This window comes from Tauraco erythrolophus, chromosome 1, assembly GCF_009769465.1.
Source record: "Tauraco erythrolophus isolate bTauEry1 chromosome 1, bTauEry1.pri, whole genome shotgun sequence".
NCBI classification, from domain to species: Eukaryota; Metazoa; Chordata; class Aves; order Musophagiformes; family Musophagidae; genus Tauraco; species Tauraco erythrolophus.
Genome location: NC_141465.1, coordinates 102,010,488 through 102,025,829, shown reverse-complemented (window position 1 = coordinate 102,025,829; position 15,342 = coordinate 102,010,488). Strand labels below are relative to the sequence as shown.

Below are 15,342 nucleotides of genomic sequence, written 5' to 3'. Positions count from 1 at the left end.
CTCTTCAGTGTTTAAAGCACCTAATACCGAGCTGCAGAAATGCATCTAGGACTAAATTAACATTCATAATTCATAATATCTTCTGGAGGCTTAGAAGTCTAAGTTGTCTATGTTTAAATAGATGCTTAGCACACTCTTTAGTGGTTGTCCTCTGAGATAATTGTTCAATGCTGAAAACACACGGGACATGGGCGATTTATTGGAGAAAAATTCTCCCAGACTCATGGACACTGAGATACCTAAAAACTGAAGTACAAATGACAAAGATAGTGACTTTGGCTACTACCTTCTGCTAAGCTCCCTCACCACCTTTTTACTGGCGCTGAGATCCAAGTCTCAACTGGGTTTTCCTTGAAACTAGGCTTAGTTCGCTGTTGTGAAAGCTTCAGCCTTTCACCAATTATTCTAAAACTCACTCCTGAGCTTTTACATAGATCCAAGAGCAGTAACTTCGGTTGAAACAAGCCAGTTTTGAAATCTATTTCAGTAACATCATCTTTCACAAAAATCTCACATCTAAGGCATGCGTGTGCAAAACGTCACTCCCGAGTAACTCGGTTCAAACTCCTCTTAAAGTATAAAATAACTTCATCCCCAGAAGACAGGTGAGGGATGGCACTAGGACAGAAGGGCCCACGAAATTCAGCAGGATTTAAGAAATCAGGTAGGAATTACTTTTGGGGCATGAATTTACCTCGGCCACCGCCGCCCACGCCTTGCTTTCCAGGGTGTTTTAAACGTTTCCAGCTATGGAGTTCAGCCTCTCTCATATAAACACAATCCCGCCGTCCTCGGAGCCGCCGCCCCGACTCTCCTGACGGAACTCGCCGGGGGTACCGGCTCCGCCGCCGGCCCGCACGAAGGGCTTCCAGGGCTCCCCGTGCCATCGCCTCCCCCTCCGGCCAGGTTCTCCCGCATCCCCTCCGGCACAACGAGGGGCGGAAAGTCCCCCCTCCCCCCCCGCCCTGCCCAGACACCCCGGCGGCACAGGCAGCCTCGGCTCGCAGCCACCGCCCCCGCGGCCCACGCCGGCCCGTACGCGCCCCGGCCGCCGGTCGGCCCGGCGCTAGTTTCCGGTGGGACTTTGTGCCGCGGCGTTTCCCTTCCCCTCCTTGGATCGGCCCGGCGGCGGCGGGGGGCCCATGCAGTCGCGGGTGCTGTGCCTGGGCGGCGGGGCCGGCGGCCCCGCTGCGCGCAGGGTCCGCCTGCTCCTGCGGCAGGTGTTGGGCGGCGGCGCGGCCGCGGCGCGCTCCGGCCGCCTGGAGGTCAGGGCGCTGCACGGCTCAGGTAACGACCCCGGGCCCCCGGAGCAGCCCGGCCCGGCCCGGGCCTCCCTGCAGCCTCCCCCGGGCTTGTCTTGCCCCGGCCAGCCGCCAGGCGCGGACACCGGGCGCGGGGATGCGGGCGGCCCCGCGCTCCCCTCAGCCCGGCGGCGCGGAGGCGGCCTGGGGGCCGGTAACCGCCTCACGGGCTGCCGGTCTGCCCCGTTCGCGCTACTGGCGCCGTTTCTTCTCACGGCCGTGAGTGTTGCGTGAGGGGAAAGGGCAGAGTTCAGCCACAGGCTTGCAGGGACGCGTAGCGTGGCTGTCCGTAGCTTCCCTTTCCAAGCGTTCCACCGCAGTGAAGCGAGGAGCAGCCCCGCGGCCCGTGAGAGCTGCTCTTCCCCGTCGAGCATGGTACCAAGGTACCATCTGGCAGCGCGCTCTGTTGCCGCGTTGCGTGGCTTTGTCCTGCCGCTCAGGCGAAGCCGTACCCATGTCGGGGGCTGCCACGGCCGGGGCGTGTTTGTGTCAGGAGATGGGGGGCCGACCTTGAGCTTGCATCTCTGCTGGGGAGGAAGGATGACCTGAACTGTCCTGGGGTGTCCTCTGGTGACCTTTGAGACAGATGACGGGCCTGTGGGGAGCAGAAGTGGCACCGTTTGGAAACGGTGACATATGCTCGTGGTAGCTGGCGGTTTTCTGGATGGATGCCAAAAGCAACAAAGCTGCTAAATACGGAGCGAGTGATGAGCAGCTGTGAATTAGGAGGGTAGAATGACAGCACGTGATTCTGATGGTGAGGTGCTCGCTCAACCTCTTAATTACGCCCCTTTAGTAGCATTTATCTCAATTTTATTTTTTTTTCAATCTGTTTATTAGTTGACCGGTTAATTTCTTTAAATATACGTTTGGTTTCTCAAAGGTTTCTCAAGAAGAAAACCTTTGTGGAATTGCTAACCATAAAATTCCTTCAAAAATTTTTTGAATAGGAAATATTTTATTTATCAGAAGTACTGAAAAACCTAGGGTTATTTATCTTAAAACAAATAGGAGTAAAAGGGAACAAGTTAATAAAGCGTGAAACAAGCAGCTGAAGAAGGTAGTGCAACACTTTTCAGCCCTTTGTTGAGATGAGTAACGTTAAGAACAAGAAGAAATTCAGCTAAACGAAATGGCAGCAAATGCAGTATTACCAAAAATACTTCATAGTTTCCATGTGCTATGGAAAGTAACTGGGCATAACTTAGCAATATTCATGAATACTCTGTGTGTGTGTGTATATATATATATATATGAATAATAGGAGTATTCCCAGTTACAATCAATGATGGTAATAGTTTTAGTAGAAAGATTTAAATCTCAAAGCTCTAGACAATCCTGCAGTTTATTAAAGGCAGGCTAAGAGATAATATTAGGGATATTTGCCCTCCCAGCACCTGAGACATCTCGTTCATTATAGTGCTTCCTGTGCTCCTGTGAATTTGAGACCTTGATATTAGGACTACTATTTATTATTTGTTTGTTTGGGTTTTTTTTATTGGTTTTTAAAAATAAATTTCATTTTAAAGATGATTGCATGTCCTCTTGCAGGCCCTATCTCTCCTTTGAGGTTACCGAAGTTACTAAGAGCTGGTCTGAAATTTTATGTGCAGTATGTGATTTTGCTACTTCTATGCAGCTGCTGTAATTACAAGTCTTGTAAGCAGCGTTGAGGTTGCATGTCTCTTCCCTACTGATAAAGAAAATATTTCTGAAAAGACTGGAAGCTGTTAACAGTCGAATAAACGGCAAATTGTTGTCTAGTCTGTAATTTGGACCTGACATTGGATTTACTGTCTGTGATGGTACCTTTTAAGTGTAAGAGAGAAATTGGTGTCTGATTTTTGTCCTGTTATATGTGAAGGAGCCAGTCAGAGCTTCTCGGCTCTTTCTTTGTAATGCAAATATGGCTCGCTGTGCACTGGGGGCTGTGGAGGAACTATCTAGCTGTAAAGCTTAAGAGAAATCTCAAAGTGAAAAACAGAGGCACTCGGTGACTAAAGGGTAATGGGAATATCTAGGAAAGGTTTGGGTTTGCACAGCTTATTTGACAAAGAAAACTTAATTTATAGTAACAAATGTTGTGGAAGGATGACTATCAAATTAATTTTTAATACAGATCTCGTATTTCCTTCCAAAAGACTGAAAAGAATCAAGTTTTTGTAGGCTGCGGAATTATTTGTGATGAATTCTTATTTTAAACACAATATGAGCTGAACAAAGTGAAGTTCTATGTAACTCAATTCACTGATGTTTAATTATTTGCATCTATCTGTATGTAATGTGAAACTTTTGAAAAAATCTGACGGAATACATGATGATCAGAGATGCTTTAAGAGGTTGGTGGGAATGAATGCTGAACTTGGTGAAACTGAAGAGCTGGAAAAATAAAAATCATTTCCAGTCAGATAACACAGGCAAAGAAGGGGGTCTCGCGTGTTTGCTGCTCAATGTACATAAAACAACTTACACTTCGTCACTTGCGTAGACCAAAATATATACTAGCTTCATTCGCTGTTTTCTGCAGCTCTGCCTGTCCGGGTTCACTTCCAAGCACTGGTTGATGATGGATGTAAACGCTTTCCTGCACGTTCCCTTTTCCAGGTTTACCCGTGTTGTTTAATTGTTGAAGTTCACATGTTGACAAGTGGGAGTGTGGTTCCAGCAATATTTTTTTCACTGGTGAAACCTATTTAAGAGACTTCATTCTTTCATCTTTCTCTTAACATTCCTGCTATTGTTCATTGCCTCCGTAGTTGGACTTAAGGGGCTGCATTGTGGTGACTGAAACGATTCCAGTGATTTGATTTACGGTGAGGCCTCACAAGCAGTTGTTGCGTCAGCACAACTGAGAAGGCAGCAAATGGAGATGGGAATTTTCAAAGCCAGTTGTCATGAAAGTTTGCTGAGTTATGCCTGAGTTATTTCAAATTATTTTAACATTTAAAAGAGAAAAGGTTGGTGGCAAAAAAAAAAAAATGGTGTCTTTTATTAGACATGCTGATACATCTGGAAGAAAGGGATAAGCTGTCAGGCAAATAAGCTTCTGTATGCTCTTCGGTAGGGTTTCACTGTTGTTCCCATTGAGTAGATGTCAGTAAATAGCTTCTGAGTTTTAATATTTGGCAGTTGTTCAAAATTTAAATTTTCCTGTTTAGCACCTGTTACCATCCTGATTCATGCTGATGTGTTCTGCAAGTCCTGCCCACTTTAATACATAAGGCTGAAGCTGAACCTGCTTGGCAAACTCAGGGACTCAGGATAGTTGTGTAGGAGATGGTAGAGTGAATTTTAAAGCTCTTTTGTCTATTTCGATTATCTTTTCAGTCAATGGAAAGTTTTAAGAACAATTCTATTGATTTTCAGTTTTAGTTTCTTTTTAGTTGAAATATGTTATTGAAATTATACGAATTCATTTGATACATAGGCTCAGTTTAGAATAGACTGATAGTCTGGCTTTTCTGCACTGAGCAAACTGTGTTTTGGGAATCTTCATACAGTTTTAAAGCACTGTGAGCTAATTTTTCACAGAAGTATCACTGGCCACTGGAGATTTGAAAGGGAACACTGGAGGTGTGGTGGGCATCTGTTACCGTATGACTAAGAGGAGGTAGTGGGTATCGCTTTCTACAGACAGCTAGCAGAAACCTCCCACTCATGGGCCCTTGTGCTCATGGGGGATTTCAGCCATTGACACATCTACTAGGAGGGCAATCTGGCATTTTGCATGCGCTCTTGGTAGTTTCTAGAATGTGTTGGTAAAAATTTTGTAATGCAGATGCCAGAGAGCCTGGCCAGGGGTAGCTCTTCACTTCATCTGCTGCTTACAAGTAGGGAGAACTGTGTCTGGTTTGGTCGTAGATGGCAGCCCGGATCACAGTGACCATAACATGATTGAGTTGTTGATCTGGAGCAAGGCTGGGAAGGTGAGCAGCAGATTTAGGATCCTGGACATGAGGACTGCAGGCTTGCAGTTATTGAGGAGATTGGTAGGTAGAATCCCTTGGATAACAACCATGAAGAAGAAAGGTGCCCAGCAGAGCTTGAAGATTTTTAAAGAAAACTTAATGACAGCTCAGGAATGAACCATTCCACAGTGCAGGAAGATTCGGTATTTTAGCAGGAGGCCTGCTTGGCCAAGCAGGGAACCCCTCAGTGAACTAAAACACAGAAAGGGGGCATACAAAAGTGGAAATAAGGACAGACAACAGAAGAGGAATATAAAAATACTATTTGGTATTTAGGGACAAAATACATACTGTCTGACGAGCCGCGGATCTTTAGTCGAGAAGGTCCTCGATAAACTTAAGGACTGGGCCAACAGAAACCTCAGAAAGTTTTTGGAAGGAGAAGTATGAAGTTCTGCTGCTGGGCTTCAGTGTTGCTGTGTGTCACTACAGGCAGAGGAGGGACTGGCTGAATAGCAGCTTCGCTGAAAAGGCTGTAGGATTGCACTGGATGTCTGGTTGAATATGAGCCAACACCTCATAGCAAATAAGGTGAACCACAGCCTGGGCTACATTAGGAGGAGCGTGGACAATGGTAAAGGGAGGGTTCATCTCTAGGAAGCGCTGGTGAGTGAGGCTCTGCCTGGGATGCTGTGTCCCTAGTTCTAGGGAGATGCTGAGAAACTGATGGCGTCCACTTGAGGGCTACCAAAATTCTTAGGGGTCTAGAGCACCTGATGGTGAGGAGAAGCTGAGGGATCTGGGCTTGTTAGGTTTGCAAGGAGAGGCCTAAGGGAGGAGAAATCTGTTGGCAATTTACCATTATAATTACAGAAATTATTAAGTCTGACTCAATAGTGGCAGATAATACGTGAAGAAGCAGTCATCACAAATTGGGGCATGAGAGGCTCAGAATGGACAATAGGGCAAATGTTTTTACTAGGAGAGTAGTGCAGAAGGGGAAGAGGTTGACTGGAAAGGCTGTGGAACATCCATCCTTGAAAGTTTTTGAGACTCAGTCAACTAGAGCCACAGCTCATCAGATCTCAGCTTGGTGGTAAGTTGATAAGTAAGCAGGAAGTTGGAGAAGATGACCAGTATTTCTAAAGTGTTTTGGTAACTTGAAATGGACAGCCTAACACTTCTTTGGTGTGGTAAGCGTATTACTAAGAGATACTCTGAAATTTATATATCAAGTCTATGTGAGATCATCAAGGTATCAAACATGATGAAAAGTGACTTTTCACATCATAACATGTTTGTAATTGAGCATCATCAGGCTCCCTACCTTGGCCCAAATGAAAAATACATCTCTGGTAAGAAATGATTGTAAGCTTCCTACGTGACTGAATGTAAGATAAGATTCCACTTTAATGTTGTTGAACTTCTACTATTGCAAAAAAATGCAGGAAAATGTTTACTTCTTGGATGAAATACCAGGATTTTGCTTTAGTGGCACTTTGGACTTTAATCAGTAAAGAGGATCATTAGCCTAAAGTACACAATTGAAAAATCAAGCATTAGCTTCAAAACAGAGTATTTAAAAAATAGAAGGTCTAACAATAATGTGGAGTACAAATCAAGTGATATTCACATTTTATGTTTGAAGTAATTATTTTGATTTCTTAGAGGGAAAGAAGTTATTTCTTTTGCTCATAAAAAAGGGCTACTGAAGTGAAGTGGATTTTTAATTCTTAGATTGGAGATGGGTTTTGTTGTATAAACATCCAACTATTTCAGTCAACCGCAGCTGTCAGTCTGTGGGCAGCAGCTGAGCTCCACCTCATCTCTGTATGAAGGCAGCAGTGGCCATGGAGCAAACCTAGTGAGTTCAGGGAATGGGTTTCTGTCCATCATACTGATGTGCTTGGGAGGCTACCAGTACCAATATAAGATGCAGAATAGGTTACAGTGTTTCCCAGTAACTGTGTGTAACGTTTGCAGCCATGAAGATGACTGGTAAGAGCTCTTATGAACTGAAAGAAATAAGTTGTGTAGATCAGAGTGCCTTTTTTTTTTTTTTTTTTTTTTTTGAATAATGTATACGGAAAAGTGAAGGAAAAAGAAAAAACAAATCCTGGAAAGTGTAATTTCTGTTTCTTCAAAATAAGTTGACTCTTCAAGGATAAGGGCTGACACTATTTTCTGTGCCCTGACGGAAATGTGCTGGATAAATATCAGTTAAAAGCATCTTTCCCCCTCCCCCCCGCCCGGCTCCTTTCCTTCATGTTAGAGTGAAATTAAGACCTGGAAATATACATTTGAATATAACAGATTTTGAACTTTCCTCTAACAGGTGTGATCTTATCACAGGGAAATTAATGTTAGCAGAGCTTAGCACTTTCACAGTTTTAATATGCTCTTGCTGTTCCTGGCTTTTGAGGCCAGATGGATGGTCTGTGTACAAGTGAATGTGTAGTACACTAAGATGACTGTTGGAGTGTGTTAATCTCACATAAATTCAGGACTAAAGAGACCAAAAGGCAATAATTTCAGCCACCTAAAAACTCAATGCTCCTAAATCTTCATTGTAGTGTCTTATAAAAACCCTGGTAATATAAAGATTTATACATGAGATTGGAACTGTTTCTGTTGTGCATTCAAAAAACTAAATACACACATAGATCTGTGCAGGGTGTTTTCTTTTACTGTAGGATTTATTTATTTAAAAATAGCCATTTCAAATTTATTAATTTCCTTATTTTTTTTCTTAATGTGTAATTTCACCAGGAAAGCAGTGAATAGAAGTAAAACTTTTTTCTGCTTCTTAAGTTCTTAAAGTAACTGAGGCACAGTCTGTTCATCTTCAGATATGACCAGCATTGCTGTAAATAATTTAAATGGCAGTGGATTTTTCTTCTCAACATATAGGAAAAAAATAGTCCTGTTAGAGAATAGTCTCTGTTTGAGGTGGGGGGAGAGGAGAATAGGGATAATTGAATCATAGAATCACAGAATCATAGAATGGTTTGGGTTGGAAGGGACCTCAAAGATCATCTAGTTCCAACCCCCCTGCCATGGGCAGGGAAAAAACAATGGCAGATACTAGTTATCAATGGTATGATACTAGCTTTTAAATAGAAGACTGGTCATAGATGCCAAGTACAATAAAGCTGCATTTTCAAGAAGCCTTCTCACTGAGATTATAACATAAAAGCATCCACAGTGGGTCAGAACAAAGGTCCATCGAGATACTATTCTATATTGGAGAACAGTGAGTAGGAGGTGCGGGAGAAGAATAAAAGCACAGGGTGTTCCTGCAGGGGTGTCCTGCCAAAGTGCTCTCCCAGCCTCCAGCTGCCTCCTCTGCAGCTCAGAGGCTTGGAGCTGGAGGTGATGCCTTTCTACTCAGTAGCCCTCAGGGCATGCTCAGCTGAAGACCCTTTGTCAGTTATCTTAAAAAGCAGATGTAGGTATTGTTTTCTGTCTAAAATGTAGCTTTAAAGAAGAGAGCGTATCAGGTTCAGTGCATTGCCATTACTGGCTGGCTGTATGCGCACGTGTGAATTGCCATTTGCCAGAGGCGCAATTCACACCTGTCTGTTCCAGATGCAGTAGAAAGAGCTCGTTCCAAGTATTGAGGCTGTTTTCATATCAGCTTGTTTCAGAGAGTCTCTTCAGGGTCCCGTTATTGGGTCTCAATCTTTATGTTCTACCAATTTCTGATCCATATTGCATGGATATCGCAGCCTTCCAGTACTTAAAGGGGGCTTACAGGAAAGCTGGAGGGGGACTTTTTACAAGGGCCTGTAGTGATAGGACAAGGGGCAATGGATTTAAACCGAAAGAGGGGAGATTTAGATGAGGAAGAAATTCTTCACTCAGAGGGTGGTGAGGCACTGGAACAGGTTACCCAGAGAAGTTGTAGATGCCCCATCCCTGGAAGTGTTCAAGGCCAGGTTGAATGAGGCTTTGGGCAACCTGGTGTAGTGGAGGGTTTCCCTGCCCATGGCAGGAGGCTTGGAACTAGGTGATCTTTGAGGTCCCTTCCAACCCAAACCATTCTATGATTCCTAAATGACCTGCTTTGTCCGTTTGTTGTCTGCCCCCTGAATGGGACGTCCTCCTTACCTTTTGGACCGTGGCTTGTTTGGCACTCGTTTTACTTCAGCAGCCATATCTCTTTATGTACATTGAGCACTGCTTATATGCCACTATTTTCCCAAAAGACTGTGGCACCTAAGATTACTGTTTTCTGTGTGGGAGATAAGAAACCAGGGGTGCATCTTCACTGCCTGCCTAAGTAAGCCTGATATAGGCTACAGAGACTCTGTCGCAAAACCCTGTGCATGCAGCTTTTGTCCATAACACCATGGTAGTAGCTTGTGAGAGAGGCTGGAGTATTCGTGGGCTATTCCATAATTTGCAGTGGAGTCAAATAATTTGGGATACATGTTCTCAACTGATGAGTCTTGCCAATTTAACACTGCCATTTTAGCAAGCAGGCTGTTGTCAGTTCCTTGCCAGCTGATGAAACACTGGAAAGAGCTTGTCCAGGATGACGTCTCTGTTCAAAGAGTTTGGAAATGTAGTGGAAATGGAGTAACCAAACATGAGATTTTAAACAAGTACAGAAGAAACAAATGAGACAAGAAAATACAGCCCAGGTGGAAGTGTGTGATAAGATTAGTGGGCTAATCCCCCCTGTGCTCATTTAGCTAGGAAAATAGACTCTGCTGTCTTGGTTTATTGTTGCTTGAAGTTCTATTAAATGCTGCTAATATTTTTTGCTTTTCAGACAGGTGCAAGCTGGAGGCAACATTTGTCTCCAGGCAGCAACAAATCTGTTAAAAGCTGAATGCCCTGACTGTATGCTAGGGATTTTGTGTGCTCAGTGCTCTCCACATCTTGTGTATAGTTCCGTCTCAGCCCATTTTTCATCAAAGTTTGTAGGGTATGTTGGTGGCTGGAATGTTTGTGGAATTTTTGGGCATGATTAGATGTGTTGATCAAGGGTTAGCATGTTATGGATAAATACCACCAGAAGAGATGCGTTTTCCATATTTCACTTAGACCAACCTCAGTTGTGGGATTGTTTTTTTTTTTTGTGGTTCTTTTTTAGGGAGTACAGGAAATCAACTAAGGCTTTTCAGTACTGTGCCAGTAAAGGAGGTAATTAAAATTCTCTCCTGTAGATGATACCATCATTCCAATGTATTGAAAAAGTCTGACACCTTGTTGTTTCAGCATCTTGTCCCTACTGTGTTTTGGAAGACTGTATATGCATGAAAGAGTATTTACAACTCGAGCTGAGGTGATTTAAGCTAGGAACTACTTAGTCATATAGTCTTGTCTCATTGCGTGTTGGCTGGGGAATAGCGAGAAAATAAACTGGCACTAGTTTCCTAAGGATATATCAGGCAACCTGCTCTTTTTAGAATGTTAAAATTCTTCCTAGCTGAGTTAATGAGATGTCAACTTTTGCAGGAAGCAGTGAGCTCCTAGGCTGTTTTCCTCAACTTGGAGGCATTTTGGTCAATCCTGTAGCTGTTCCCCAGTGGAGAAAGAGTGATTGGAGCTGCAGCAGGAGAAAGGGAGATGATGCTTAGGCAGTAAACCAGTTTTTCTTACTTTAAAACTTAGAGAAGTGAGCAAAACTCCACGAGAGCCAAAGTCTAGATTTTTCTTCCTGCACTGGTTGTATCTGTTGTCCAGTGATTTTTTAATTTAAGATATATAACAGTTTCCAGAATAGAGAGCAGGCCCCTACGCTGTTGCGGGACTTTCATTTGGAGTGAGTTTGAATGCTTCAGGCTGAAGAGGGCACAGTACTGTTAGGGGCATTTGAACTGCAGATTCAGCAAGGGCCAGGAAATGAGCTAAAGCCCTAGACTGCTGCCTAAGTGTTAGCTTGGCCCCAGCTCTCTTCGGGACCATTCCACTTCTTGGCTCCTGCACAGGTCTGCCAGAAAAGGGTGCTTACCTCTAGCAGGGAGAGTGGGAAGTGCTTGATGCTGCACATGCTTAGGACTAGGGATGAACCCTTGGCCACCTTTTATTTGGCAGTACTGCTGTGTCTAAGTCTCTTACTTTCTGGCAAGCCATTGAAGCACTGTATTACTCTGTAAAATGTGAGAACAAACACCAGCTTACTGCCTTCTGCCAATATTTTAAAGAAAAAAAACAAGGGGCTGATTATTTGGACTTCAGGAGCAACATAAAGACCAATGTGCAGGCATATATGTCAGGCTGTGAATCCCAGTCTCAGCATCATTGTTAAGCTCTTAAATTTGGGAGGAAATCAGCTATAATCCTTTCTTCGTCGCTTCCTGTTTGTTGCTGTAGGTGATTCTCCTTTGGCTGCTGTAAACCTAGTCCTAAATGTGTAACCTTTCCCGTGGATTGCGTGAGTCATGTCAGCACCTGGGGATTCTCAGTCCTGTGAGATAAGCGGCAACATCTGGGTGTGCTGGAAGAGAACTGCATTTGAGTGCAAAACTAGAGTCACTGCTGACTGGAAGGAGAGCTGCTGTATGTATGGGAGGAGTTTTAGTTGCCTCTGTTAAATTGCACAAGCTGCTTCTTCAGCATTTCCCTCTCTGGTTTCAGCGTTGTTCTGAGCTCTTTGACTCCTGTGTGGTGCTGGAGATAGGCAACTGTAAAGTAGGTCCTCTTGGATGGAGTAGGACAAGGTGCAGTTCCACAAAGGATTTCTAGAGTTGTATCTTGTTTGTGGGCTATGTGCTTTCTACATCCCGTTTCTGAGAAAAGCACAAGCACAAGAAACAGTTCCAAAACTTGGCCTCAGTTCATGGAAAGGTAGTGTAATTGGAGTGCTGTGGCAAAACTGCACCCCTGTGCAGCAGTCTTAGTCCAGTAATCCTCTCCGTCCTCACACATGCACCACCGCGCCTGTTGGACAGCGAAGGTGGTATTATCTTCAGCAACAGTAATGGAAAATCATTATTTTAATAGAGTCATCTTAGTTTCTTGGTCTTAATATTTGTGAACTCATTTGCATGGCCCAGATAGTCTCTTGGAAAAAAAACTGCTTTGAGTTTGTTACAAGTCTGCAGCTCATTCATTTTCTTGGCTTCATGGGTTTTGGGTGTTGTGCTGTTTTTCTGTGTGACCACTGCCGCCTTGGTGCTCGCCCATTTCCTGGCTGCAAACTAGATTTCACTTCTGATTTCCATGAGAAAGTACACAGGGCATGCCCTGCAATTTAATTCAAGCCTGTGGTTGCAGAAAGACGGATAAGACGAGCAAGTCCTAGTAACAGACCAGTAAATAAAATGGTCAGATGCTTTAGTTTTGGTGAAATCCAGAAGGAGACATGCTTGAGACTTCTCAAACCTTGGAAGGGTGACAGGTTCTGCAGCCATACAGTCAGAGGGCAGGAAGGGCCCACTGACACGAATATGTTGTTTTGTACCTCCAACAGAAACTGTTTCAGGCTATTTGAAAACTCAGGAAAATCGTCAACCCTACAAGTGTTTCTCACTGCTAGTTCTGCAGACAAATGGGCTAAAGATTTAATTTCAATAAATCAGTGATGGTAGCTGGAATGGGATTCTACAGTGAGCTTGAATTTCATAGCTCCCAACAAAGTAAGTTATGGTTATAACAGCAGCAACAAAAGAAAAAAGTAAAGGAATATTAATTAAATGTAAATTGTCCTGGTACCCGATCTATTGAAAAGCAGCAGAGCCTAATTAGTAAACTAGTAGTTCTCAAACACGTTAGGGGCTGCTTTGTGAACACACAGTCAGCCTTGCCACAGCAGGCCTATGATTTAAACTTTAGTATAAGGACATCAAACACTTAAAAAGTATCTGGGAACTAAAAGACCTTCTTTCTCTTTTTTAGGTGATACTGTCACTATTGGAGATGTGTCTTTTAAACTCAAAACACCGAAGAACCCAGAACTTGTTCCACAGAACTACAGTAAGAATCTGCTTTGCTTTTGAATGTGTTTGAAGGCTTTATTCAAAAAACTTTCACTCGCTCAGGTCAGCTCACTGACTTTACTGAAATTATCTAAGAAATATGTTTTGAAAAAACATGCCATTTGGGGAAGGCTATCTTTGCTGTGTTCTTTACTGTATCTCTGGTTCAGCTGGTTATATAGGAATCTCTTAACTTTGAACGTAACTGATCTCATTGGTCAGTGGGATAATAAAAGGATCGTTTGTGTATGTTTAAATATTTTGTTCTAAAGGTGATTACTTCATCCAGCAATTACTTCTAAAAATAATGCAGTAATCTCAAATTGTTTGGTCATAAAACTGTGGCAGTTGAAAAATCATCACTCAGTTGCAATATGATTATGTGTCCTAGAGGTTTTCTGCTGTGTGGGAGATGTATGGCGTTTTTCTACTGTGATATTTAGTATTCCCAGATTGTCACGTTATTGTTGTCAGCAAACAGACAGATCTTTGCAATCCATCAAGTTAATGAGAAGTCAACTGCATAGTGGTAAAGAATACTATCAAACACTTAGAAAAGACACAGCCAGTTATGCACATTAACAATGCACATACGGGTACTTACAATTAATTCACATTATGTTTTGATACCTTATTAAAAATACCACGGATTTGCAGCCATCTGTATTTCCTGTTTTTGTTGAGAATACATGCTTCTTGTGCTTTTCCTTTCGCACCGTGGATCAGCAAGCGAATCATGTTTTCTTTGTGGCGTTTCCTACTGCAGTACAGGGCAACTGTTTCCTGAGGATCCAACACGATCAGTTGCCATTTATTTAGCACTTTCACATGTAGGCTGCTGGATGTTGGAAATGTAAATTAAAAAAAACCCACCAACAGTTCCTTTTTCCACCCAGATGAATTTTCAGACCAAAACCAAGCACACAGCATTCTAAAAGTCTTATACTATGCTCAGACAAGGCCAAGCATTGAGAACTCCCAGTGACTGTCATTCCTGGGCTTGCAAGGTTCTGCAGCTGGAAACTGAGTGTAATCATTCACTTCAAGTGAATTAGCTTCCCAGCCTGTCTGAATTCATTCCATGACATTTTGAAGCAGACACCAGGAAAGCTGCTGAGCCGCTGGGGTTTTTTGATTTTGTTTATCCTTTTGGAAGGATGGCATGGATAGTATCAACAGTAGACCTGCCGCTGCACAGCTGGCAAGATGGCAGGTAACTGCTGGGAGAGAGATACTGAGGGCAAGAGGGATGTTACAGGTGTTGAGGGAGTGCTGCTGGTACAGTATCAGACAGGACAGGAGCTGCGGCATGAAGGTTTGTATCGTTGTGTTCTTAGGTAATAGTATGTCAGTTAATGAGACAGGCTTTAGGTGGGGCCCTGCTTGAGCAGGAGGGTTGGACAAGATGACATCCAGAGGTCCCTTCCAGCCTCAGCCGTTCTGTGTTTCTGTGATTCCTGATTTTGTAGTAACTGTGGGATAGTAGACCTGTGTTACTATTGACGTGTTTAGGTTACTGTTTCTTAACTCTATTCTAACATGCAACATTTCTTCTGAAATGTTTGTCCTTGGAGAGATGTAGCAGAAATATAGGATCACAACTGTGTCTGACACATCCTAGAAAGACAGCACTTATTTTTGCACTGCTTGCTTTTCTATCAGTAAAAATAAAACTTGTATTTTTAAAATCTCACCATGCCTGAAAAGCATGATTGTTTCTTTAGCTATACTTTGGAGAAACTTTATGGCTTTCCATGATAGTTTAGGTCTAAAATTGAATTGTGAGAACACACATGTGAGTTCATGTCAATGCAGTGGTTTCCTTAATAGTTTCTGAAAATTTTATGAAAGTGACAATGTATCTGATATTTCATGTATTTATTGATCTTGTTTAAGCATTTCCTAACATAGCTCTTCCAGGGCACTTGGTCAATGAGGGCAAATCCTTTTTAAGGCAGGAAAAGGGACATTCTCTTGCAATACCACATCACCTCTGCTGCTTGCTGAAGGCACAAGTGTGCTTGAAAATTTGACTGTAGTCGTATTACATGCAACTGCATTGAATTGTGGAAGATTAATTTCAAACAGTGTGTGGTTTTATGCCAGGTGTCCTGAGTCCAAGCACTCTCCCCGATGTGTGATCAAAAATTACACGCATGTATACAAGGAGTTAAGTGATAAATCCTGTTAGTTTTGTCAGTTGAG

The 15,342-nt window shown here is 43.2% G+C and overlaps 1 protein-coding gene across 1 annotated transcript in view; it reads left to right on the top strand.

Moving 5' to 3' along the window:
- The first annotated feature begins 1,142 nt into the window (after positions 1 to 1,142).
- Positions 1,143 to 15,342, top strand: part of VWA8 (von Willebrand factor A domain containing 8) — a 198,992-nt gene continuing 184,792 nt past the window's right edge. Inside the window, exons 1-2 of the mRNA XM_086611803.1 lie at positions 1,143 to 1,287; positions 13,058 to 13,135. Of these exons, the coding sequence (XP_086467929.1) occupies positions 1,143 to 1,287; positions 13,058 to 13,135 (223 nt within the window). The remainder of the gene's footprint in view (positions 1,288 to 13,057; positions 13,136 to 15,342) is intronic.